Here is a 26,752-nt window from a genome sequence, read left to right on the forward strand (position 1 = left end):
TCTATTCTGACAAATGTGCCTTTTCAACTACAACTCACAAAGTCCCAGCAACAATATCTGGGGCCTTATTATTGGGGAGGAGCACAATGTGGGCCTAGCGTGGATGAGGCTCTGCACACTCAGGTCCTATTAGCCCTCCAGTGCAAGAACAAGGAGGAAGGTATTGTACAAGGGCAATCACCAAATCCAACAGTTTGTGAGTAAGTCCAGTACATTTAGCACCACATTCTGAGGGATCTAGAAGATGTTACACACATTATGGCAAGCTAAACAAAATACCCCAGGTATACTGGTTCTAAGGCCTTGAAGCATAATTTCCTTGATGGGCTGGATTAATCAATAAAAATCTCTCTTATATACGTTACAGTGAGCCATTGGCAACTGAAAATTACCAATCAAGCCTGTTGGCCTTCAGATGCACAGGAAAATGTTTCTATTATTTTACATCAACTGATGGTCTCTGGGTTTTAACAATTAGCACTTTAATTTGTTCATGACATTGCAGTATTGTGTCCAGATTTTAAATCTCACTGTGACTATGTCAAGGTCGTTCTCAAAATTATTTGGCAAAAAGACCTTATCTCGGAGAGATAACTTACCTTAGATGTACATTTGGTAAAGTGAATCTAAACCCTTTCACGCTTTGTCAGCCGGCCCTACTTTATATCCTAGAGACTGATGAGAGCTTTCCTGGGAACTTTCAGGTCAAACAAAACACTGTTAATAACAGAACACACCAGTAGCTGCAATACTCTTCAACTTCTATTTGAACTTTATGCATGCCTATTGGCTGGATGCTATGCAGTATTTTTTTCTTACCATGTGTTGCAGCTGACTTGAATCGTGTCCCCTTGTTGATAAGCCTCTCCGTTGTGGATACAAGGACACTGCTCTGTGAGAACGCATCCACCACTGCCGTCCAACACCATACCAGTGGGGCAAATGCAGCCTGAGATACACTGTCTGCTGATCTGCACAGTGGCAAGAAGAAAACAGTCACTCAAAGAGGACTGAGGCAACAGACTTTAACCTGACATAAGTTAGGGATACCTCTGAGGCCTCATATCCCACTCCTCTGCTGGCCAGTGAACATATTTAACATTTCTGTGAACCGCGGGTAAGAAGGAAGGTTGAAATTCATATCTATTATAAAAACATATTTTTTGTGAATTTGCTATATGTGTATTTGGTTGTTCTTGTCCAAAATGTACCCAGCTCAATTTCTTTCTGTGCCACCATTACACGTTTTCTTTACGAATAAAAGTCAATCATTTTAATGACCAGAAGTTTATTGCACAATAATTCATCCAATATTAGTCCCAATGTTTACTATGATAAAATCAGTAAAATTTCGAAATATACTATAATGCGCCCACGAGGGATAAGCTAGAATGGAATCCACATAGTGAATGCTTGTATTGCACAGCACCATCGCACACAATTTGACACCATAGGCGTGTAAGTAATGTTAGTTGCCATTACTCATTACATCAACGTCGAAAAGATTAAAGTCTTAGGGCCTGATTTATGAAAAGGTAGTGCCGCATTTACATCATTTTTTGACGAAAAAGCAGCATGAACGTACAAAATATAGATTTTGTAAGTTTGCGCAGCTTTTATGTCTAAAACTGACATAACTTTTCATAAGTCAGTCCCGAAGTTGCTCCACCCAGGCTTCAAACCTGTTACTTGAAGGCTACACATAGATCACACCCAGTCCCCAACCCACTGCGCAGTTTCACCAGCCTACATCATGCAATCTTTGCAGAAGATAGTTTATGGCTACTAAGAGAAAGGGCAGCACATCCAAAAATATGAGGGTGTGACACGATGTTCAGAGAAACAGAAAAGACTGTGGCCAGACTATACTCATCAGCATGGATAGGTGAGCTAACAAATAAACAGGGCGAGCCAAGCCAGAGCCGACCGAAGGGTCTGTCTTGGCTCTATGAGCTTGTGAATGATGGAGACCACAGCACAAGCACCAGTCGAAATTCTTAGCTCTTTCATTGATATTAACACTCAGTTCTCGATATGATGCAAGTGGTGGTTTTAAGTAGCGACAATATTTTGGTGCTACTCCTGCAGAGTATATCAAAAGCGTCATGAAAAATGACGATATTGCCCCCTGCGCTATGGTGTGCCATATTTTGTTTATGGCGCACACATGGTGGTGGTGGGGGGTGGGTGCTAACGGGCGCAGGGAGAGTGGCGCTGCACTCAGTGCTGCCCAACTTTCCATAAATCTGCTCCTAAGGGCCTCATTTAGTAGGAAATGGTGCAGCGCAGTGCCACAAGCATTATTGCTGTGCCGAGCTGCATCATTTCCAAAATGCAGGGATGAGCTGTATCTACAAGAATACGGGGCATGCCTGTTTTCCCCCGTGCCGGAGCTAAATCAGCTGCCCAGCGTCAACGTAGCCACCCTTGCGCCATGGCGCAAGGATGCCTGTGTTGCAGGTGTGATTGTTTTATGTGCGGGAAGGGCCACCTTCCCGCACATAAACAATCATTAATGGCAATTTGCTCCTTCTCTGTGTGCTGCAGAATGCAGCACAAATAGAAAGAGCAACAAACGAGGAGAAGTAAAAGTGTTTCCCCTTGTTCCACCACTCTAACACCACCCCTGGGGTGGCGTTAATGTTTTGGCACTGCCTCACGTTTACGATTTCTTGTAAATCTGGTCCAGCATCAAAAAGCAATGGGAGTTGTGTGGGTACGTCCACAACAACACCCATTGCACGCACCTTTGCAGCAGAACACTGCCTAACGCTGCCTTGTAGATATGGATCAGGGCACAGCGCCACTGGAGCATCCCTAAAAGTGACGCTCTGGTTGTGCAAGGACTTTATAAATGAGGCCCTAAAAGTTTCTCTTGGAGACTGACTCTTTCTGTCTCGGAACAGCTGACACGTGCTGCCATCCATTAAGCTGGTGCCATATTGGGCTCGATCCTAGCCTCTTCAAAAAGGTGAATGTCATCTGGGCTGGGTTGGACTAGTGAATGTCTGGTGCATTTTTATATTAACCAGTCGATCCCAATGAAAGGTTGCAGTAAGCAGGCCACCTTTACCTTTTGAATGTGAATGTTGAGGATGCCTTATGTGATATGGCAGAAAGCTCTCAGATGTCTCTCATATCAAAACAAAGTCAACAGTGGAGCTATTAGGTGGTGATATAGGACGTGATAATAGGTGCACACTTTTGAGGTTTTATCATCAGGCTTTTTATATAATTCAGATATAAACATGCCTCATTTAGATTCTGAAGCTTCGCCCTTCCAAACTTGAGGGAATGCTGTGAACACACTGTTTACCAGGCCCCAGAAAAGTTAACTATTCTGCCTGATAGCAACCTGCATTTTGTTTCAGTTTGCCTCGTAAAAAGTTTCTTTCTTTGTATTAAATTGCTTTTTTGCATATAGAACTTCTTGCATATAATTTACACCATCATAATTTACACCGGATATTCTACGTCTATTTAAATCCCTTTGCAGGACCTAACATTCAGCATGAAACCACTTGATACAAGATCTCCCTTCATTCCGACCAACAGTTCTTCTAGGAGTAAGGTTCTTTTTCAAGAGCAACAGGACTTAATTATTCAACGAAGTATACAATTCAATGCCAATGTCTGTGTGCTATCTCTGAATATTTATCTTTAATCATTTATGTAGTATGTCGTCTGCACATGAGACCCTTATTCTGTGTTTAAGAGGTAGATCGTTTTTTGGCTCCAGATTGGGATTTAATGTTCCTTGAACATTAATTCCATTGATGGGCACTCATCCTGTCACTTGAAAAGCAGTAGTTTAGAATGATAAAATTATGTTCAACCAAAAATTGGTATAAACTTATTGGCTCTACTCGAAGGCTTACCAGTCAGACACAACACATTAGGGATTTCATAATAACACAATTGATCTTCTAAATAGTCATCAAATTTACAAAGACACATTTTTAAATAAAAATCACCCACTATCACAAACAATACACATGAAAAACAGATATATGGGTTAAACAAATTCAGTCCCTGTTTTACCAATTCGTCTTCAAACCACATACAGGTAGAGGGTATGTATACCTTCTAACAGATTTACACTTCATTTGGTACATATTCATTGGCTAACACAATTTAACATGCTGACAACCAGTTACGAGTTATCTCCAATAAGCAAACTTTTTTCGGCATTTAGGACTGAAACTAATGTCAACTGGCCTCCTGAGGCCCATCCTGCTACCGTAGAGGTGACATTCCTAGCATTAACTGCAAACCCATCCACGGACAGGCCCTCCCATAGCCAAGTCCCTTATAACATTAAGATCCATTACTCCTCTAGAATGCACTTAAATATGAGTGATCTAACAAGAACATTGAACTAATTGATATTCTAAACCAGGTTCTTTCTTGCTGTAGGTCGTGCATAATCCCCTGCTCTACCACCACGATTCTTTGAATGTTATATATTCAGCGTATGATGATGCCAAGCCTCATACTGATTTTTCTCACAATCAACTTCATAATTTATGTATCTTACTGACCCAATCCCTTTCAGCTGTCGCACTTGGAAGGGCAACAGGGCCGGACGGTATCCTGACTGGTGTTTTTCTATTCGACGTTAACCCGTGGGCCCGTTATATCTGAATACTTGCTAATTCCATTACAGCAGGGTCAGCAATTCTTAAATTGTGGAAAGGTGCAGTCGTTATTCCTATATATAAAAAGGCGATAGGTCCCTTCCTAGTAATTACAAACTTATTAGCCTAATTGACTGCATACAAAAAGTCTTCTTCCAATGTTTGTTGGTTAAAATCCAGGACTGGATGACTGATATTCTTAGCACCTCTCCTGCAGGTTTCTGGACAAAAATCTCCACTCTCAACCAGGTTTTCCGTTTCTTCTTGATATATTGGTGTATTGTTACTACTGGCAAGGGCTATGTTTACATTGCATTTATGGATCTCAGATCTGACTTTGATCTGGTACCACGTTCCACACTCTGGCAGGCTTTGCATAATATGAGGATGCCACCAGACCTCCTTTCTCTAGTTAGACATCTCCATGAGGAAACATTTGCACAAAACAGGTGAGGGAACCAAGGTGAACTGACAGAGGAAATTCCAGTGTTACATTTCATACACCAAGGCTGCATTTTGGCCCCTGCACTGTTCTCATAGTATATTTACGACAAAGTTTCCTTTTTTATCATCATTTGAAGCTGATGCCCTTTCTCTGGCTGAATCCTAAATTCCCAATCTCTTGTTTGTGGACAACACCTTGTTGATGTCCAAGACCCCAAGTGGGTTACAGAATCTTCTCCGTTGTTTTGAGGAGATCTGCGTCATCCAGGGTCTGAAGATGAACACAAACAAAACCAAGCTGATGTTGTTCAATCCACATAGATCATTTAAGAAACGTATCGTCCTGTGGGGTGCTCCTCTTGAGATGGTGAACTGTTTCACCTTCCTGGGTATTATGCTTTCTAAAAGCATGTCCTAGAAACTCTATCTAGACAAAATTGCTCCGAAGAACAGATGCTCTTTATAAAAAATATTCCTCTTCCCTTCCTACATCAGACAATCTATGAGGCCTTGGCTTCTGCACTTTGTGGGGCAGAAATGTGGGCCTTTTCCAACTTAGACTCACTTATTAGTGCAGAAAATACATTCACTGCAACGGTGCTTCTCTTCCCCCAAGTAACCCTTTGCCCCCTCGTCACTATGACATTGGCATGAAAACTTTCTTGAACAAAGCCAGGCTATGCCCCTTACTGTTTTGAAGGTGGCTATGGACCAGACCTGAACTAGCCCACTATGCATTAGTAGTATACAATATTATGGAGGAAGACCAATTCCACAAAGTAACATGGCTTTTAAATATAAAAAAAACACTTAGGTGGTCATTCTGACCTCGGCGGTAAAAGGCGCCTACCGCCGGTCAGAAATCCTCCATAATCCCGCCGCGGTCGCGGAAACCCCCCACGGTCATTCTGACCCGCAGAAGGCAAACCTCCGAAAATCCGACCGCCACAACAGACCGCCAGACCAGCGGTCGGCGGAAAAGTGGAGGTGACAAAACCTCCACCGTCACGCCAACAGAAATACGCCCATGCCATTACGACCCACGAATCCACGCGGCGGTCATTCAAACGCGGTATTCCATTGGCGGGACACACCGCCGCGGTCAGAATACACACAAACGAACAAAACTCAGCCACATTGGACGATTTGAATCCCACACACCTGATACACATACACACACCACTCCCACACACACAATACAATATAAAACACACACCCACATCACCCACAAACCCCTACGCTAAAAAATTCTGAACGAAGGCCAGAGCGAGACACCAGCATCCACAAACTAACAGCCACAGCCACTCAACACCATCACCCACACACTATTCACACACAAAACAACACACACCACCACACTCAACTCACTTAAATACACATACTCCACCCCACACATCATACACACCACCCCATGGCACCCCAAAGACAACCCCGCTTCACAGACGAAGAACTCAGGGTCATGGTGGAGGAAATCGTTCGGGTAGAGCCCCAGCTGTTCGGCACACAGATACAATACACCAGCATTGCCCGGAGGACGGAGCTATGGCAGAGGATTGTCGACAGGGTCAACGCAGTGGGACAGCACCCTAGAAATCGGGAAGACATCAGGAAGCGATGGAACGACCTACGGGGGAAGGTGCGTTCCATGGTATCCAGGCACAACATCGCCGTGCAGAAGACTGGCGGAGGACCCCCACCTCAACCCCCACAATTCACATCATGGGAGGAGGAAGTCTTGAACATCCTGCATCCTGACGGCCTCGCAGGAGTCGGCGGAGGAATGGATACTGGTAAGTTGAAGCTTCAATACTGCTTCCCCCCCACCTGCATGCCAAATCATACCCCAACCCTCACCCCCATCCTCGAACCCCACCCTCACCCCCACCCCCACCACCATCCTCACCCCCACCACCATCCTCACCCCTACCCCCAGCACACCTATTCCCCGCCAATGTCTCACCATCACCACCCACACATCCCAAAACCTAGGCCTGCATGCGTCCACTAAGCATGGACACCCATCACCAAAGCATGCCCAATGCATATACACATCCCCCCCACAAGCCACCCTCACCAAAGCCCCCACACACGAATGCCAGCACTTGGGGACACGAGAACCCATAGATACACCCATATGCCACACATTGAAACTATAACCATACCTCTATACCCCTGCAGGACCCGACCGTCAACACACCGCGGCGGAGGGGCCAGAATTCTCCACACCCCCCACCCAAGAGGCCGTCAGCGATGACAGCAGCTCTGTCGACCTGGACACCGATGACCAGCCCGGACCATCGGGGACCTCTGGACAGTCGGTTCCCCTCACACAGGCCCAGGCCACTACAGACCCAAACCCCTCTGGGAACACCAGCACAGCTCCCACCCAGCGGGCCCATGCCTCTGTCTCCAGGGCGCGTCAATCTGCGGTGTGTCTACCACTACAGGGCACCCAGGATAACCCACCACCCCAACAACAACAGGGACCTGGGGGCAGTGGTAGTGGGCACACCGGCCAGGGGGCAGAGGCCCAGGGAAACAGGGCAACTCGGAGGGCAGCTGTGCGACAGGGGGGGGAGGAGAGGCCCAGGGAACCCACTCTCCACGAGGTCCTCACCACCATCATGGGAGCATACAACCGCTCCCAGGAGACGATGGCGACGGTACTGGCCCGGTTCCAGGAGATCCAGGTACTGCAGGAGGAACACTATCGGGGGTACAGGGAGGACATCAGAGCCATCAACACCACCCTGGTTACCATGGTAGGGCTGCTGCAGGACCTCGTCAACACCAGGGCAGACACTCAACAACACCCAAGGGCCCCTGCCACTAGCCTGGACCAAGAACAGCCAACCACCTCCGCCGGCGCTAGTGGACAGGAGGCCCCCGCACAGCAGCAGCCCACCAGACCCCCACCTCCTGCAGGAGAAGAACCACCCCGCAAGAGGGCCCTGAGATCTCGCAAGAAGACAGAGTAGGATGTCAAGACCCCCGCCAGCAATGGATACCACCTGATGTCATCCCACTGTCCCACATTGTCACCCTGTCCATCCTTGAACTGCCCATGCTCCATCTCTCCACAGGCCTCTGGACAATGCACCTGTGTGACTGTTACTCTGGACTCTGCCATGGACATTCCTTCACCATAGCCCCCACCCACTTGAAACCACCCATCCCATTTTGAGCACTTAAATAAACACCTATTTTGCACCAAAATATCTGGAGTCTGGCTGTGATTTCAATATATTGTAATTGACATGACAGTGCAAATATGTCCTTGTACATGGTGAAGTCAACAAACAGCTGCCACAAAGCTGTAGTCCATGGGGAAACGAAGCACAGGACTCGTAGTGGGGACCCCAGATCTGAAATAGGGAGGGAAAAGCCAAAACTCAGTCATCATACACTGGGGCAAATAGACAGGCAGCAGAGATGCAGGAGAGTAGTTAACATTTACTAAATTATCTTTGAAATGTTACCTGTGTCCTATTGGAAGTACTGTTCAATGATTCTGTCCCTGTTGTCTGTTTCAGCCCCGTCGTCTTCCTCCTCGTCACTCTCCTCAGGTTTCACCGCTGCCACAACACCACCGTCTCGACCATCCTCCTGCAGGAAAGGCACCTGGCGGCGCAAAGCCAGGTTGTGAAGCATGCAGCAGGCCACGATGATGTGACACACCTTCTTAGGTGAGTACATTAGGGATCCACCTGTCATATGCAGGCACCTAAACCTGGCCTTTAGGAGGCCAAAGGTGCGTTCGATCACCCTCCTAGTACGCCCATGGGCCTCATTGTACCGTTCCTCTGCCCTGGTCCGGGGATTCCTTACTGGGGTCAGTAGCCACAACAGGTTGGGGTACCCAGAGTCCCCCACTAGCCATACACGGTGTCTCTGTAGCTGTTCCATCACGTAAGGGATGCTGCTATTCCTGAGGATGTAGGCGTCATGCACTGACCCTGGGAATTTGGCATTTACATGCGAGATGTACTGGTCAGCCAAACACACCACCTGGATGTTCATTGAATGGTAATTTTTTCTGTTCCTGTACACCTGCTCCCTGTCTCTTGGGGGAACCAAAGCCACATGGGTCCCATCAATGGCACCAATTACGTTGGGAATATGTCCAAGGGCGTAGAAATCACCCTTCACTGTAGCCAATTCGCCCACCTCTGGGAAAATGATGTAGCTCCTCACGGATTTCATCAGGGCAGACAACACTCTGGATAACACCTTCGAAAACATGGGCTGAGACATCCCAGAAGCAATTCCCACGGTTGTCTGAAATGACCCACTTGCCAAGAAATGGAGTACTGACATGACCTGCACCAGAGGGGGAATCCCTGTGGGTTGGCGGATGGGGGACATCAGGTCGGGCTCCAGCTGGGCACACAGTTCATGGATAGTGGCACGGTTAAGACGGTAGGTCAGGATAATGTGGCGTTCTTCCATTGTCGACAGGTCCACCAGCGGTCGGTACACGGGAGGATTCATCCGTCTCCTCGCCCAACCCAGCGGACGGTGCCTAGGAAGGACAACATGGAGCACACAGTCAAGCAACCCACAGGTACGTACTCACAGCTAGCACAGTAAACCATTCTCTATGCAGTGAATGGCGTGTCTGAGTGGCTATGCAAGGCCTAGGCCTGTGTGACGCAGTTGAAATTGAGCCATGTGGGCCCTGGAAATGGCGGCTGCCTGACCTGTGAAGTGTGACAATGGGATGTGAGGTCAATGCGCTGGCGTGGCACACCGCGGCGGGCGGCGGGCGAAGACCGCGGCGCCAAGCCGCATTGGTTAACATTGAAGCCTATGGGTTTCAGGAGCCAATGGCGAAGGGCGCCGGCGGTGGCGGGACGCACCGCCGCGGTACGCACCGCCGCGGACGTGACCGCCATTTTCTATCTACTTATCCACTTGCGACTTGAACTTTCACAGGAGAGGACCTATACTGCAAGTGTTGCTGTGACCTCGGTCTGGAAGGGACAATGGCTGCTGCACCTGGGGAAAGGGCCCCTGCCTTCACTGGAGAGGAGTTGGAGAAACTTGTGGATGGGGTCCTCCCCCAGTATGCGCTACTCTACGGTCCTCCAGACCAACAAGTGAGTTTAATTCAATCTGGATTTGGGGCCACTGGCTGGCTCGGGGGCCTGGCGGGGGCCTGGCGGGGATGGGGGGCATGTTGGGCCTGGCGGGGGGCATGGCGGGGGGCCTGGCGGGGATGGGGGGCATGTTGGGCATGGCGGGGGCATGGCGGGGATGGGGGGCATGTTGGGCCTGGCGGGGGGCCTGGCGGGGATGGGGGGCATGTTGGGCCTGGCGGGGGGCATGGCGGGGGGCCTGGCGGGGATGGGGGGCATGTTGGGCCTGGCGGGGGGCATGGCGGGGATGGGGGGCATGTTGGGCCTGGCGGGGGGCATGGCGGGGGGCCTGGCAGGGATGGGGGGCATGTTGGGCCTGGCGGGGGGCATGGCGGGGGGCCTGGCGGGGATGGGGGGCATGTTGGGCATGGCGGGTGCATGGCGGGGGGCCTGGCGGGGATGGGGGGCGTTGGGCCACTGGCAAGGAAAATGCTGACAAACTTGAACGTGGTATTTCTCCCTCCCTGTACGTGTCACATAGGTCCGCGCCCATGAGAAGATCGGGATTTGGCGTGCCATCGCCAAGGAAGTCCGGACCCTGGGGGTCCACCATCGACGGGGCACCCACTGCCGCAAGAGGTGGGAGGACATCCGCCGCGGGACCAAGAAGACCGCCGAGTCTCTGCTGGGGATGGCCTCCCAACGTAGGCGGGGTGCCTGCCGTCAACTGAGCCCCCTGATGTTCCGGATCCTGGCGGTGGCCTACCCTGATTTGGATGGGCGCGTGAGGGCAGCACAGCAGACACAAGGGGGTGAGTACAAGCATTATCTACTCTGTTGCCGCGCAGTGGAGGTGTCTGGGTGGGGGAGGAGGGCTGGGGGTCCCCCTAGGCCAGGGCGATATCTGTAGGCTGGGCACCCCCGTAAGCCCCTGTGTCCCCAGCCACCACCCTCAGTAGTTTGTCAGTACAGCCATCCCTGGGCCGTGTCATCCATGGGTGCAGTTGTCAACTCGAGGCGTGTAGGGCATGTTCCACGGAATGCGTAGCGGACCCCAAGTGCGCAACTTAGTGCAGGGGGCATCTGTGTCTGTCATGTCCGCTAACTGTACCCGAGATCCATGTAATCAATATCCCTTTATTTCTCTCTCCCCCCCCCTTTTTGTTTGTCTTTCTGTGCTTGTGTGCATCAGCATCATCAGGCGGAGGAGAAGTGGCATCGGGGCAGGAGGGAGCTGCATCTCACATGGCCCAGGAGGGCCATGCCACAGAGTCAGACTGGACCAGTGAGACGGAGGGCGAGGGGAGCTCCACGACGGGGACGACTGGACCCTGCAGCGACACGGACACGTCCTCGGAAGGGGGCTCCCTTGCGGGGGTGGCACCATCCGTGCCCCCCGCCATTACAGGTACAGCCGCCACCCAGCGCACCATCTCCGCCCTCCCAGCAGCCCCTCAGCGTTCGCCCCGTGCCCGCTCTGCCAGGAAGCCGGGCATCTCCTTCGCCCCAGGCACCTCAGGCCCTGCCCCTGTTACCCCCGCTGCCCTCAGTGAGGAGGTCATTGACCTCCTCCGAACGCTCATTGTTGGGCAGACTACCCTTTTGAATGCCATCCAGGGGGTGGAGAGGGAGGTTCATCGCAGCAATGCGTACCTGGAGGGCATTCATTCGGGTCAGGCTGCCCATCAGCGATCGTTCCAGGCTCTGGCCTCAGCACTGACGGCAGCCATTGTCCCTGTCTCCTGCCTGCCTCTACTAACTCCCTCCTCCCAGTCTCCTGTTCCTCTGCCTGTCCCACCCACACCATCAGACCAGCCTGCACACACCTCAACACCCAAGAGAAGCTCATCCAAACATAAGCACCACAGATCACGCAGACATTCACACACGCAACATTCCGATGCAGACATGCCAACAGTCACTACCACCTCTGTGACCCCCACCTCCTCGTCTCCCTCCTCCCTCCCTGTGACGTCTACACTCACACCTCCATTCACCTCACCATCAGCCAGTGTTTCCATCACCAGCACACCCTCCACTCCAGTCCGCACACGTGCAGTCACCACCCCCACTGCCATTTACACGTCCCCTGTGTCCTCTCCCACTGTGTCTGTCACCCCCTCTTCCACACCACACAAACACAGCCACCCACCCACCCAACAGCCATCCACCTCACGACAGCCTATCCCTCCTGCACCTGCACCCAAAGACAGCAAACGTGACTCACCTACAACCACATCCTCTCCCTCCACTCCCATTCCCACTGTACCTACCACTCTCCATTGTCCCAAGAAGCTCTTCCTCGCCACTACTAACTTCTTTCCTGACCCTGAGCCCCCCCCTCCTTCTCGTCGGGGTAAGAAGAGCACCTCAGCCACCACCAGCCCTGCAGCCCCCTTGACAAGGGTGCAGGGGTATTGGAGCCCGCCAGCCCGCATGTCTGGATCTTCGCCCAGCAGCAAGGGGACAGGCAGCCCACCCCCTGGGAAGAGGAGCAGAAGGCGGAAGGGGCGCCGCAGGAGCCCGCCTTCTACATCCCCCCCGGACACCACCCAGAGACAGTCACCAGCCACAGCTCCAAAGGGAGGAAAGGGCCACAGGCCCACGACTAAGGAGGGCAAGGGCAGCAAGTCGGAGAGGTCAGGCAGCAGGCCTGCTGCCCAGGAGGAGCCCACAACCCCCATAGCCGCTGCCCCGGGAGGAACCGGCACAGCTGCCCCGGGAGAGCCCACCACCCCCATAGCCGCTGCCCAGGGAGGACCCAGCCCAGCTGGCCAGGAGGGCCCCACCACCCACAGCCCAGGTGGGCATTGAAGGAGCACCATCCCCGCTGCCCAGGAGGGCACCACCAGGCAATTAGCAGTTGGCCATAGACCGGCCGCCGTCTCAAGAACCGCTGAACTGGGCCCCGCCGTCTCAAGAACCGCTCCGCTGGGCCCCGCCGTCTCCAGAACCGCTGAACTGGGCCCTTCAAGGCAAGGAGCGCTGACCTGGGCCCCGCCGTCTCAAGAACCGCTGAACTGGGCCCCGCCGTCTCAAGAACCGCTGAACTGGGCCCCGCCGTCTCAAGAACCGCTCCGCTGTGCCCCGCCGTCTCCAGAACCGCTGAACTGGGCCCTTCAAGGCAAGTAGCGCTGACCTGGGCCCCGCCGTCTCAAGAACCGCTGAACTGGGCCCGCCGTCTCAAGAACCGCTGAACTGGGCCCCGCCGTCTCAAGAACCGCTGAACTGGGCCCCGCCGTCTCAAGAACCGCTCCGCTGGGCCCCGCCGTCTCAAGAACCGCTGAACTGGGCCCTTCAAGGCAAGGAGTGCTGAACTGGGCCCTGCAAGGCAAGGAGCGCTGACCTGGGCCCCGCCGTCTCAAGAACCGCTGAACTGGGCCCGCCGTCTCAAGAACCGCTCCGCTGGGCCCCGCCGTCTCAAGAACCGCTGAACTGGGCCCTTCAAGGCAAGGAGCGCTGAACTGGGCCCTTCAAGGCAAGAACCGCTGGCCCTTTGGCAGACGTGGCAGGGCAGGATCTATCTCGGGCAGGGCTGCAGGATGTCCTCTGGCCAACTTGCCTCCTCCAGTGGCAGTGGGGTCTGTTATGGACTGTATGGACTGTGGCTTTGCTCTCCCCAGGATGGCCCAGTGGGCAGGCCACCCACTGTATGGACTGTTTGGACTGTGGCTTTGCTCTCCCCAGGATGGCCCAGTGGGCAGGCCACCCACTGTATGGACTGTTTGGACTGTGGCTTTGCTCTCCCCAGGATGGCCCAGTGGGCAGGCCACCCACTGTATGGACTGTATGGACTGTGGCTTTGCTCTCCCCAGGATGGCCCAGTGGGCAGGCCACCCACTGTATGGACTGTTTGGACTGTGGCTTTGCTCTCCCCAGGATGGCCCAGTGGGCAGGCCACCCACTGTATGGACTGTATGGACTGTGGCTTTGCTCTCCCCAGGATGGCCCAGTGGGCAGGCCACCCACTGTATGGACTGTATGGACTGTGGCTTTGCTCTCCCCAGGATGGCCCAGTGGGCAGGCCACCCACTGTATGGACTGTTTGGACTGTGGCTTTGCTCTCCCCAGGATGGGCCAGTGGTCATGGAGTCCCCTCGTGGATCTGGCGTCGTGTACTCAAGTGGCTGAGGTGCCCCCCCTTCCCTTCCCCCTGAGGTGCCTGTCCTATTTTCTTTCTGATGCCCCTGCAGTGTTCTCTCCGTGGAGTTCTTGTCGTGGGACTGGGCCTTGCCCCTTTGCACAGGACCCCTGTGATCCACGGACAGTGGTTGGACTACATTTAGTAGCTGTATATATTTTGTACATAGTTTATTTATTTATTGGGATTACTGGTGTACATATTTCAATATATCTGCCCGTTTATGATCTCTTCTTTTGGTCTTTGCATTATTTCGGAGGGGGGTGGTTTGTGGGTTGTGGCAGTGATCTGTGGGAATGCATTGATGTGTGTGTTGTAGTGGGTGTGTGCCGGTAATCTTTTCCATCCCCTGTGTCGTAGGTGCAGTACTCACCGATGTCTTCCGCGCCGCCGGGCGTGCTCCTGGTATATGAGCAGGTATATGAGTGCGGGGATGACCTGCAACTCTGGTTCCATACTGCCGGAATCTCGCGTGGAGTGCGTAGAGGTGAGCGTTTTCCCGTTCGTAGTCTGTTTCCGCCGTGTTCTTATCGGCGGTGCTCCCGCCCCGGAAAAGGTGGCGGATTGGTGGGTCGTAATAGGGTGGGCGGTACATTGTCTGCCGCCTGGCTGTTGGCGGGAACCGCCGCGCTGTTTGTTTGTACCGCCGTGGCGGGCGGAGTGTTAAGTTGGCGGGCTGTGTTGGCGGTTCCCGCCAGGGTCAGAATTGCATATTTTAGACCGCCGGCCTGTTGGCGGCTTGGCCGCCGCTTTATCACCGACCGCCAGGGTCAGAATGAGGGCCTTAATCTCTTTGGCCTGACAAATCTCTGGGACCACCTGCCTCTTCATCTTTCGCGTCCAAATGAGCATTGAAGTCACTCTACTGGGAAACCATAGTGGTGAATGATGTCAGGAAGGCTGCTTCCTTCAGGCTGTCTTATGATTTTTTTTATTTCAAGCCTGTGAGCACGTATGAGCAATTTTGGGACCTTGTTACTGTTCCTCTAGATCAGAAGGTATACTTCTAAATTTGAGTGGGTACCCTACCGCTGAGATCTTTAACAGCAAGGTGGTCTACTAGGTACAATGATCTTTGTGCAGCCTGCACACTCTCAGCCGAGAGTGTTGCTCATTTGTTTTTTTTTTTGCTTGCCCAACCTATGCTCGAGCACGCAGCCTTTGGCTAGCCCCTACCTGTAGACGCTTGGGTGTGCATCATCACTGTGTGGCCCTATAAAATTTAAGATCAGATCCGAGCCCTTCACTTGTTGTCTAAGTGGCTAAATGTCAGGGGGCAATGTGGAAACTTCAAAGAAGCATCTGCTAATCTAAAGTCATGTCATGTTTATTATCTTACTTATACTGTAAAATCTAGGCTTTCTACTTTTTATGCATATCAATTGTGCTATTTTATTCTAAATGTACGTTTTTTATCAGTTTTATGTTTTTTTATATTTGCGTACCTGTGCTTTTATGGCCATAGTAGCCAAAATAAAGCTATTTTGAAGTGTGTTATCGGTATTATCCGATTTTATGAGTTGTCCCTTTTGTACTGATGTTTATTCACTTTCGTGGGCCGGTACGTGAGTATGTGGGGCAGCTCAAATTTGGGCAGAAGATGCCCCCCCTTGATTCTTTAAATGTAGTACATGCGGTACATACTTTTGGAATTGTAGCCTCCAGTCGTCCCGGCCATTTGCAAAGCTCTATTCTGTGCTTAATCAGATTGGTCTGACTCTCATATTTTATCACTATTTTAGGAAAAAAAATACCTTTTTTACCACACCTCTTTGGTCACACTAAAACCCACCAGGTCCAATCTCCTAGATGAATTTTCTGCACACTGGAGTGAGTTTGAAAAAGAGCAAAGAGTTTGGGCCGAAGTGGAGTAATTTGGACTTTCTCTTCTCTGCCATTAGAGGCTTAAAAAAAGAGTTTTTGAGCTGCCATACATGCCAACATTTTACAAAATGAAAGTGTGAGATTTAAGAAAAAGAATTGGGAGAAAGCATTTCCCGAATTGGCGTCTATTGAAGCATAGGCAATTTCAGGAGGGAGATAGCCAAAATAAAGCAATTTCTGACTTCAAAAAATGGGAGTCCCCTGTCTGAATAGAATCTATTGGCACATATGTACTCCCAAAAAGGGGAATGTGATTGGAAGTTTTACTTTCTAGTTTACTTTGGGCCGAATTTGCGCTTTCACTGCTGACTCAGATTCGATTTCATTTCACATAGTTTGCCTGATGTCCATGCATTTGTGGAATTGACATAAATGGTACTTCCCTCTTGACCGTAATGACCTTAAATAATACCTTGATGCTCTTATGAGCCATACCACCCTAATTATTGGGGGCTGATATCTGGGATACCCTCCTAGACTTACTGGTTTTCAAAGTTTTTCTTAGAGTTCTGTCAGTAGGAACTATATTCCTCATACTGACACAGTTGAGAAGGCTAAATCTGGAGAGAGTTGTATTTTTCCATACCTTTTCCCCTAAACAGTAGATTAGCCCTGGACACCATGATGCATGAATACTACCAGTTTTTTCAGGAACTCGAGGAATCAGTGCAAAACTATAATCCTTTGACTCGAGTTCGACAGAGGAAAGTTTAGAGCTTTGGTTGTTTTAAGATCTACTGTGGCTTTAATGCTTTCTAGTAGTAATATCTGCTTAGTCTGCTGAGAATTTGCTAACACCAAGGCTTTTAGCATCTCCTAAAACAGTGTTAATATTTTTGTTAACAGATTAAACGTAGAAAATGTGGGGGTACTGTATAATGAACTGGAAAAGGAAGTGAAAGCTGTGGCAAATGTATGAAACCAAAGTTTGTAATCTGAGATGGAATTTGAGGAAAAGCAACATTCGGTCCACATCTGACTGCAGAATAAATCAAGCCTCTAATTGTATGGATGGGAGACCCATTCCTCCTCATTGATCCTTTCCACCTTCATTGAGGATGACACCAGGACCTTTTCTCCACTATCTACAGGGTGGCCAATAATGTTTCAAAGGTTACTAACATTCAGGTCATCAGATTATTCAAGTAACATTATAGAAGAATAATCACCATTAGTTTCAGGTTCAGGATAGATAGATGTCAACCTTAGTGGACTCAAAACCACGTCTGAGACATCCTGACAAACATCATTAGCACTATCAACTGTATGAGATGGAACCCAATTTCAGCCTGGCCCCTTACTGGACATATTGGTGTTTGATTCATTAACATTACCATTATTAGAGTCTGAGTTCAAAGACACAGTGATGCGTTTTGATAGTTTATGATTCCTAGTCACTTGGAAGTGCCTTAAGACAAAGTTCCACAAGGAACTGGAGAAATTTGAACAAATTTCCTTCTCTTGCACCTTTTCTTGGTTTGAGTCTAGAGGAGTGAGGCTGGCAAAGCTTGCCTCAAAATTAGCTGTGGTTACATTGATAGCCCCAGCAGAGGCTGTATAATGCTCTGGTATCCAAATCATGGGATCAAAAACTTTTAGGGCCGTGTGCTTAGTGCTGCACATCACTGCTTTCTTGGTTGCATTATGTTGCAGAGATTTGGATTTAATATGGCAAGCAGCAAGAAGGAAAGAAAAATAAATCACGTCTTCTCAAATCGTCAAAGTCTGATTACCAATTCAGAATACTAACATACACAATGTTTAATGTAGTTGCATCAGAGAGAGGTTAGAACTTGCTCCACACACAAGAAAAGTCACAGTCACCAAATTAAGTTGATGCAACAGTCACTGTGTGGGGCCTCAGGAATTGAAAAAATATAGCCTTGTCCCAAGCCATGTGCCAGTAAGTGTTGCAATACTCTGCCTCCTAACCTTACTTGCAGCCTGACTCCTCAGGCAAATAACAGGTGCACAGGAAGACCAAATTTGTCGCAGCATCTTCTGAAACTGGAAGAATGGCAGATTTCAACAATTCTTCACCAGCTCTTGGGTAGCAGGCACTCCAAATGCCAGCCATGCTACTACAAATGCCCTGCCTTCCCCCAGCTGGAAACCTCAGATATTTGATGGATACCATTGCCACACCCGAGGACCGCTGCTTGTTCCAATTTGCCAGGTCCTCCTAGGAGGTGACCCATACGGATGAGGGGGCGGAGACTATTGCAGGACCTATAGCCAGTAAGTGCCCACACTTTCTCAGCGCAAAAGGGTGCAAGGAGATGCAGGAGCCAGCTGCGTCTGGTGACTGGTGCTGAGTATTGCTGAATACTGAGGCCGACTGTAACTCAGTGGTGGCAGTTGCCAGGAAGGTCTGGTGGTGAAGCGCACAGAGTGGGGGGCAATAATAAAAAAAAACATTTACCTGCCGCAGCCCCAGTTCTTCTGTGATTGCTTTGCTTCCCTCCTCACCCAATCCAAACACTTCTCTCATGCTGTTACCCAGTATTAGAGAAGTGCTGGGGTTTGCCTGATTGGGCTGAAATGCGCTCAGTGAGGGAATGGGAGCCTGCGCTTGGTCTCCACCCGGCTGTGCAACACAGCCCGAGTGGAGAGTTCTAAGTGCCCATGTCAGTTTGGCCGGCCTCAGATGGCCTGCCAAACCGGCATGCATACTTAGAAGTGCACCTACCACTCCTCCTCCCTGATGACGCAGAAGATGCTGGCCCACCCCAGCTAAGCTTTTATTAACGTATTATTATTATTAACTTTTATTATAATTTTATTTTTCTGCTTTCTGCTGCCTTTCAGCAGTGGGGCGATGCTCCTCCATCATAGAGGAGCGGCCGCCCATACTGTTACCCTTCAGTCGGTGATTGACTGCCACTTTTTGCACCACTGTCTCTTGACTTCTCCTCCTATATCGCAGCGTTTCCCACTCACTGAGTTTCAGTGTCTCCACCTCCATTCAGCGCCTATGCTGACTTATGAAACTGTGCATCGATCTCTATACTGCGTCAGCCTCTGTGTGGGATTGCCGGCCAATGTGATGGTTGAACTGCAGTGATTGCAACTTGTGGCAGCACTACTTGGTTGAACTGCAGTGATTGCAACTTGTGGCAGCACTACTGACTAACAATCCGAGTTCCAGGTACGTAGAGATCTACATTGGCTGGTGTAGATCAGTGGATTTATGTCAGATGTGTCTAGTACATAAAGCTTTCAATAGAAATTAACTCCCAGGGCTGCCATCAATCCGTAGCACTTTTGTTGCCTCTCTGCTCAGATCGATATTTTAAAAGGTGTTAGAGGCAGATCCTTTATGTTTTGTGGTCCAACTTTGGAACAAGATGCCACTGCACAGAAAGAATGAACTGCATCTCGCCTTTACTAACGCCATGGAATTCTTTTCATTCTGCTATTGGGTTGTGCTGTAGCATTTCCTTACTTCTCGTTTTTTCTATGTAGCGCCAAAAAGCAACGTGGGGTCATCATGTGCTCAATACAAAAATCAAATCATATTTCCATGTAGTGCTATTCATGTCCTCATGTAGCAGCACAGTGTAGCTTTGCAGATGACACCTCACAGCTTTGTGTATAAATATATACCACATACAATGTACTGGCTTCTATGTAGTGGTGCACACAACGTTTTCTACAAAATAACGGGCTCCATTCCAGGTAGCACACCCTGCACAGGTATTTTGAATAGCGTGCAGCTTTCTGTTTCAGATGTAGAGCTCTAATACCTGAGATCCTCATAGCTAAGCCTGTTTCCACATATGGTATTCTAGCAAGGCACTGCCTGGCACTCAGCACTGCCTGGCACTCTGTGTAGTCTATTCTACAAATATAGATAATGTCTGACAAGATTTCTGAGTAGGGCTCTCCTGGGAAGCAATGACTAGCTCTCAACATAGAACTGCTTGACTTATCCTGAAAATGAGCTGGTTCTCAGTAGCACTGCCTTACTCTCACTGGTAGCATTGACTTGGCTTCAGTGTTACACTGTGAGCCAAAGGAGGAGAAAATACATGTACAATCATCACTTTCAATGCAGACAGGATGCATTGCTAAGGCTCTATGACAGAAAATACCAGAATAGAACTCTTGCACCTTTCTGGCCATTAGTATAAATGTAAAAGCCTAAATCACTCATGAGAGCAAGTATAATGTCTCCTCAAAATTTATTGAGCCAGGTAAAAACACTGCATTTAGCAAGCATCAAAATGTAAAGGAAACGTACTTCATGAACCCAAGTTGTCCTCCTGGACTGGATCTGCTAGAGTGACACCACTAGCACCATTACCACAGAAGCCAACAACAACAGGTCCATATCAGAGGTACCATTTCCCCAACACTGTCCCCCACACTGTCTCCTGCAACCACTGCTGCTGTCTTACACTGGATCCCTAAACTACACTGTTGTATATGTGAAGAAAGAGTGTCATTGATCATTGATTACATTTATATGAGAGGCTTACAAATTCAAGCTTTATTCTCTTATTCCAACCCTCCACAAAATGAAAAAGACAAAGCCAAGAGAAACAACCACTCAACTCATTTTAAACGAGGGTTATCCATCCTTTTCTGTAGTAAAAGCTACTTATGTTCAATGAAAATGATCCAGAGCTACGAATGTTATCAGAATTTTAATACTGACCACATCAGACAAATTTACTAGTTTGTTTTATTATACACTTTTCAGTTTTTGAAGACTGGGCTGCACACAGGAGAACTACTTATGAGTAGCTCAAGAACTACTAATAGCTCAGGAGCTACTCATTGGAGACACCTGTTATAAACAATATGTAGCTCAGTATGGTGAAGTTTTATGAATGAGACTTACGCAGGAGACACCCAAGTTCTGGCAACTTTTCTGGCATTCAGATCCCGAAGTACCCGGTGGCATACCGTTACAGTTGAAGAAGGTTTGAGGAGGTGTACAGCCTGAAAAAAAGAGATGTGCTAAGTAAAAATATATTACAGTTCTCACATTACACCACACCACACTAAAGCCCTTGTTACGAGTGGCAGATTTTCACCCAGAGTGATAACTGGGTGAAATCCTGCCACCAGTAATTCCAAGGTTCTCTTGGCCAGAATTTATGGGGTCTGTATACTCCGGGCCTAATAATCCAGGGCTCAGAGACACTGGATTTTGGCAGGCACTGCAGGTGGAGCAGCTGTGGGCAGCAGCACCGCCTGGCTCTTGCCCAACCCCAGCAGCAATACTGGAGTGCAGATAATGCTCCCTCTAAAAAGCACAAGACTCCCCTTCGTCCCACAAGTCCTTTTCCTGACACTTCCCACCTGGGCAGAAAAGGTGGAAAATGTCTACTGATTTTACATAGGAATTAGGGAAAATCACATGAAAAAGGACGCAGTGTGTCTAGGTTTGCATGGCATTTCAAGGCATAATCGTCGAATTTTGGTTGGGGAAAAGAGTCTGAAATTGAGAATTCTGTCCCTATGGTTTTGGCACATCAAAATCCTCCTAGCTCTAAATGAGGGTCCAAGTGACAATATAATCTTCTTTAGAGTGCAGTAGATTGAGTATAAAACGAGGACCTTGTAAGAATCAAGAACCGTATGTCGTCAATATCACAGCCATTATCCATAGAATATACAGGCACTGTCGCAAACAGCTGTAAGCAGAGTTGCATGGAGCAAGGGCAGGTCATCAGCAGGAGTGTGTTTAGGGATCTCTGAGTGTTTTTGTAGTAACTGCCTGCACCTATGCACAAACTAAGATGTACAGACTGTGGAGAATCTTTCAGATCTACTGGGCAAGTTTGATCTATTTCTCATGCACACCACTGTACTGCAGCATAAAGCTCTGCATTTGTGAAAACTCCTCTCCCTAAGGGTAAAGTCAAGATTTGACAATGTTTCAGAGTGACACTCCCTGGTAACAACCCATTGTCTCTTCTGGATATGTGTCTCCGATTCCAGCTTTCAGTGCTGTTACTGTGGGAGACAGAGTTACTACAATTAAGATATTTTGTTACCATGCAAGCAACAGAGGCAGTGGTTACTACGTAGCTGCCCCTCGGTCCATCAACCACATGAGTAAATGAAAGCTTCTATTAAGTGGGCAGGGACCTAGTTTTTTTCCATCTCTCTAAGTGTACCTGTTACTAATGGAGCATGGGTACTCACAAACATTTTACTAGGTGCCACAAAGTGTGGTCTGTTAAGTGACAGAGGGCCACATTGATCTTGATGTGGCATTGGGGGACATATCAGGTGGGTGTAGGGGAAATAAAGTATGTGTATGGTGTAAGAAATTAGGTTTTTGATTGAAGGGGTGAAAACCTCCTCAAGCAACAACCACAATCCCTGTCAGGGTGAACAAAATAAGTCAAATTGTGCTTAACCCTCTGGTAACTTGGCACAAAGCAGTCGGGCTTAACTTCGAGGTACTGTGTTACGTATTTATGCAGCACTAAAACAGTGTTGAAATGAAAATACACCACAAGAAAATTCCCACACCAATTTAGATTTATAGAGTAAATTTTAATAGATAAAATAAAACCATAATGCCAAACATCCAATCAGTGGAACCGGAGAAATGCAATTTTAAAGTTTCAGTCAAGTATAGCTCCTAAAAGCACAAAGTGTCACTCACAGTCATCTGGTTGTGCGAGACGTGGGAAAAAGACACGAGTTGAGGGCAACCGCAATGGAGCATGCTCCAGATACAGAGACCAAATTAGTCCGGCTGAAAAAAATACCTTCTCAAACTCTGGCGCAAAGAGTCCAGTTAAGTGTGAAAGAGGCCACGAGGAGCAGGCCTGGTGTTGCAGGTGGTCATGCCTCGGGAGGGTCATTGCTGGAGTTTTGTGTTGGGGGTCACTGCAGGCAGTCGTTGCTGTACAGCAAAGTGCAGATCTCGCATTGTTGGGTGTTACTGTATGGTAAAGAGTCAGGTTCATCGGACCTTTGCATTGGCAGTCATCGCAGGCAGCAGATTCTTGGCACAAAGAGGCCCATTCGTGGTTGCCAAGAGTCCAAAACCTCAAGATTTCTCTTCTTCCAGAGAAGTACACATGTTTCCCAGCGCAGTGTCCAGGAACTGGAGAGTACCTCTTGTGGATCAGGGACTCACTCTAGCAGATGCCAGTAGGGCTCAGGGAGGTTCAGTTGCAGGTTTACGGACGTCAAGTGCAGCAGGTCAGCTTGGCAGTGCCAGGAAGGCCTCTGGAGCTTACTGCTTCCGTGTAGATCAAAACAAGAAGACAGCCAACTGACCCTTGGAGCCATTCAGGTAGCCTGGAATGAAGGAAGCAAGTTCTGCGTTCCTTCTCAGATAGCGGTGTAGGCCTCAAGCAGCAGGGTGGTTCTCTGGTAGCAGCAGGGCGGTCCTCTGGTAGCAGCAGGGCAGTCCTCTTGAGAACAAGGCCGGCCTCAAGCAGCAGGGCAGTCCTCTAGGGAAGAAGGCAGTCTGCCTTCTCTAACGTCCGCTGGTCTAGATGTTTATTGAAGAGGTGGTTTAGGAGGTCTAATATTTATACCCAGATCGAGCCTTTGAAATGAGCATGACATCCTGGTTATCCGCATATCTTGTACTGGAAAGTTGGTTCCTTCCCCCGCCAAGGTTCCAAGTAGTCTGGGGTGACAAAAAACTGGTGCCGGGTCCCTTTGAAATCAAGTGGGGCAATGAACAGCTCTCACCCATGCTTGCAGGATGGCTCATTCTGCAAACACCTAGTACCCTTTTGTGTCACTCTCTGGGAGGAATACACAAAGGTCAACAGCTAAGCTAATCACAGTCACGTGGTCAAAGACACAGGCAGCAGGCACCAAATGGTTAGGACAACAGAATGCCAACTTGCTAAAAATAGCCTTTTGAGAATTGTGACTTAAAGTCTGAGTTTATCCTTAAAGAGGATTTCAAATGACATCTCTTCACATCCCTATTTGTTCCCAATTAAATGTTAACACATTAAGGCCCTCATTCTGACCTTGGCGGGCGGCGGAGGCCGCCCGCCAAAGTCCCGCCGTCAGATTACCGTTCCGCGGTCAAAAGACCGCGGCGGTAATTCTGACTTTCCCGCTGGGCTGGCGGGCGGTCGCCTTCAGACCGCCCGCCAGCCCAGCGGGAAAGAGGCTTCCACGATGAAGCCGGCTCGGAATCGAGCCGGCGGAGTGGAAGCTGTGCGACGGGTGCAGTTGCACCCGTCGCGTATTTCACTGTCTGCACAGCAGACAGTGAAATACTTGTAGGGGCCCTCTTACGGGGGCCCCTGCAATGCCCATGCCAGTGGCATGGGCACTGCAGGGGCCCCCAGGGGCCCCGCGACCCCCCCTACCGCCATCCGGATCCCGGCGGTCCGACCGCCGGGATCTGGATGGCGGTAGGGGGGGTCGGAATCCCCGCGGCGGTGCAGCAAGCTGCGCCGCCGCGGAGGATTCAATGGGGTGGCGGTACACTGGCGGGACCCCGCCAGTGGTGCCGGTCCGACCGCGGCTTTACCACCGCGGTCGGAATCCCCATTGGAGCACCGCCGGCCTGTCGGCGGTGCTCCCGCGGTCCTCCGCCCTGGCGGTCAAAGACCGCCAGGGTCAGAATGACCACCTAAATGTGATACCAGTTTTATTAAGGAACCCAGTGTTTCCAATGGAAGAGATAGGTGAATTTAGGAGGTTTTTTTTTACTGTCAGGACATGTAAAACATAAACCCATGTGTCCTAGGTTTTAATTAAGTACAATGCACCCTGCTATCTGGGCTGTTTGGGCCTATCTTATGGGTGGCATATGTTTTTTAAAGGAATGTTTAGGCCTGGCAAAGGGTTTATATTGCCAGGTCAAATGTCAGTTTAAAACTGCACTTCAGGCTGCAATGGCAGGCCTGAGATCTGCTTTAAAAGGCACAATCAGTGCTGAAAGCCGAACAGTAGCAATTTATGCACAGGCCCTGGGTACATGTAGTGCCATATAGTAGGGGCCTACAAGTAAAATAAATATACCAATCAGGAGTAATCCAATTGACCATGGTATAAGGAGGGAGCACAAGCACTTAAGCACTGGTCCTAATGCGACAGAACCAAATTTCAGAAAACAGGAAGGGTAAAGACAAAAAGTAGGAGGGAGTCCATACCAAGGATGACAAGTCTAACATTGTGGACAGCAAGTAATTTTGAGGGTTTCATTCAATACGAAGTAAACAAAGTGCTGCTATTCATCAGAGGGCGGCACATAAATGTCAGGCGGGTGTCAGGGCTGTACTTTGGCTGTCACTCAAATAGAGGGCCTTCTTTACTAGAGGGACTGGCGAGGTGGTTGGGAAAGGGCCTGTCTCACGCAACGTATCAGACATTCAGTGCAGTTCTGCTGATGGGAGTTGTTGGAATCGTTGCTATCCTGGAATTTTTCCAACTAGAAAAAAATCTGTGATGGCAAAACCATGAGCTCCATCCACTCAGGGACCCCAACAGACCCTTGCCCCCACCACATCTTCAACAAGGCCAGCCAAATCATTGCTCCCAAGCTCCGGGCAGTCATCAACAGCTCCTTCGAGACTGCAACCTTCCCAGATATTTGGAAACACGCCGAAGTCAACGCTCTTCTGAAAAAACCCAAAGCAGACTCTTAAGACCTCACAAATTACCAACCTATCTCTCTACTCCCCTTCCCCGCAAAGGTCATAGAGAAGATAGTAAACATACAACTGTCTCGCTTCCTAGAAGACAACAACATACTTGACGTCTCCCAGTCTGGATTCTGCAAAAACCGCAGCACCAAGACCGCCCTCATCGCCTGTACAGATGACATCAGGACCAGAATGGACAAGAGCGAAACTGTCGTCCTCATCCTCCTAGACCTCTCTGCAGCTTGTGACACCGTATGCCACCAAACCCTTCGCACACGCCTCTTCGATGCCGGAATTCGCCACAAAGCCCTGGACTGGCTCACCTCCTTCCTCTCTGAAAGAACCTCCTTTCCGGTCTACAGCCACCGAGACCATCTGTGGGGTTCCCCAAGGATCCTCCCTCAGCCCCACCCTTTTCAATATCTACATGGCTCCACTCGCCAACATCATCTGCCCCATGGCCTCACCATCATTTCATACGCTGACTACACCCATCTCATCATCTCCCTCACAAGGAACCCATCTACCGCCAAGAATAACCTATACGCCGGACTCCTCGCCATCGCTAACTGGATGACAGCAAGCCACCTCAAATTGAACTAAGAAAAAAACGAGATCATCATCTTCGGTCCCAACAAGATAGCATGGAACGACTCTTGGTGGCCCACCACCCTTGGACCACCCCCACCACCCACGCACGCAATCTCAGCATCATACTGGACTCATCTCTCTCCATGACTCAGCAAATCAACGCCATATCATCCTCCTGCTTCAACACCCTTTGCATGCTACGCAAGACTTTCAAATGGATTCCTTTAGAAACAAGAAGAACGGTCACCCACGCCCTCATAAGCAGCCGACTGGACTATGGCAACGCCCTCTACGCAGGGACCACAGCCAAGCTTCAGAGAAAACTCCAGCCCATCCAGAATGCAGCCTCACGTCTCGTCCTCAACCTCTCTCGCCACAAACACA

General features: G+C 49.6%; 1 protein-coding gene across 1 annotated transcript in view; it reads right to left on the reverse strand.

The window, feature by feature from the left end:
• The window catches only part of LOC138283527 (mucin-5B-like), a 402,759-nt gene that overhangs the window by 175,027 nt on the left and 200,980 nt on the right, over positions 1 to 26,752 (reverse strand). Inside the window, exons 15-16 of the mRNA XM_069221467.1 lie at positions 25,625 to 25,753; positions 820 to 971 (exon numbers count right to left, since the gene is read on the reverse strand). Of these exons, the coding sequence (XP_069077568.1) occupies positions 820 to 971; positions 25,625 to 25,753 (281 nt within the window). The remainder of the gene's footprint in view (positions 1 to 819; positions 972 to 25,624; positions 25,754 to 26,752) is intronic.

Source organism: Pleurodeles waltl, chromosome 3_1, assembly GCF_031143425.1.
Source record: "Pleurodeles waltl isolate 20211129_DDA chromosome 3_1, aPleWal1.hap1.20221129, whole genome shotgun sequence".
In the NCBI taxonomy this organism is placed as follows: domain Eukaryota; kingdom Metazoa; phylum Chordata; class Amphibia; order Caudata; family Salamandridae; genus Pleurodeles; species Pleurodeles waltl.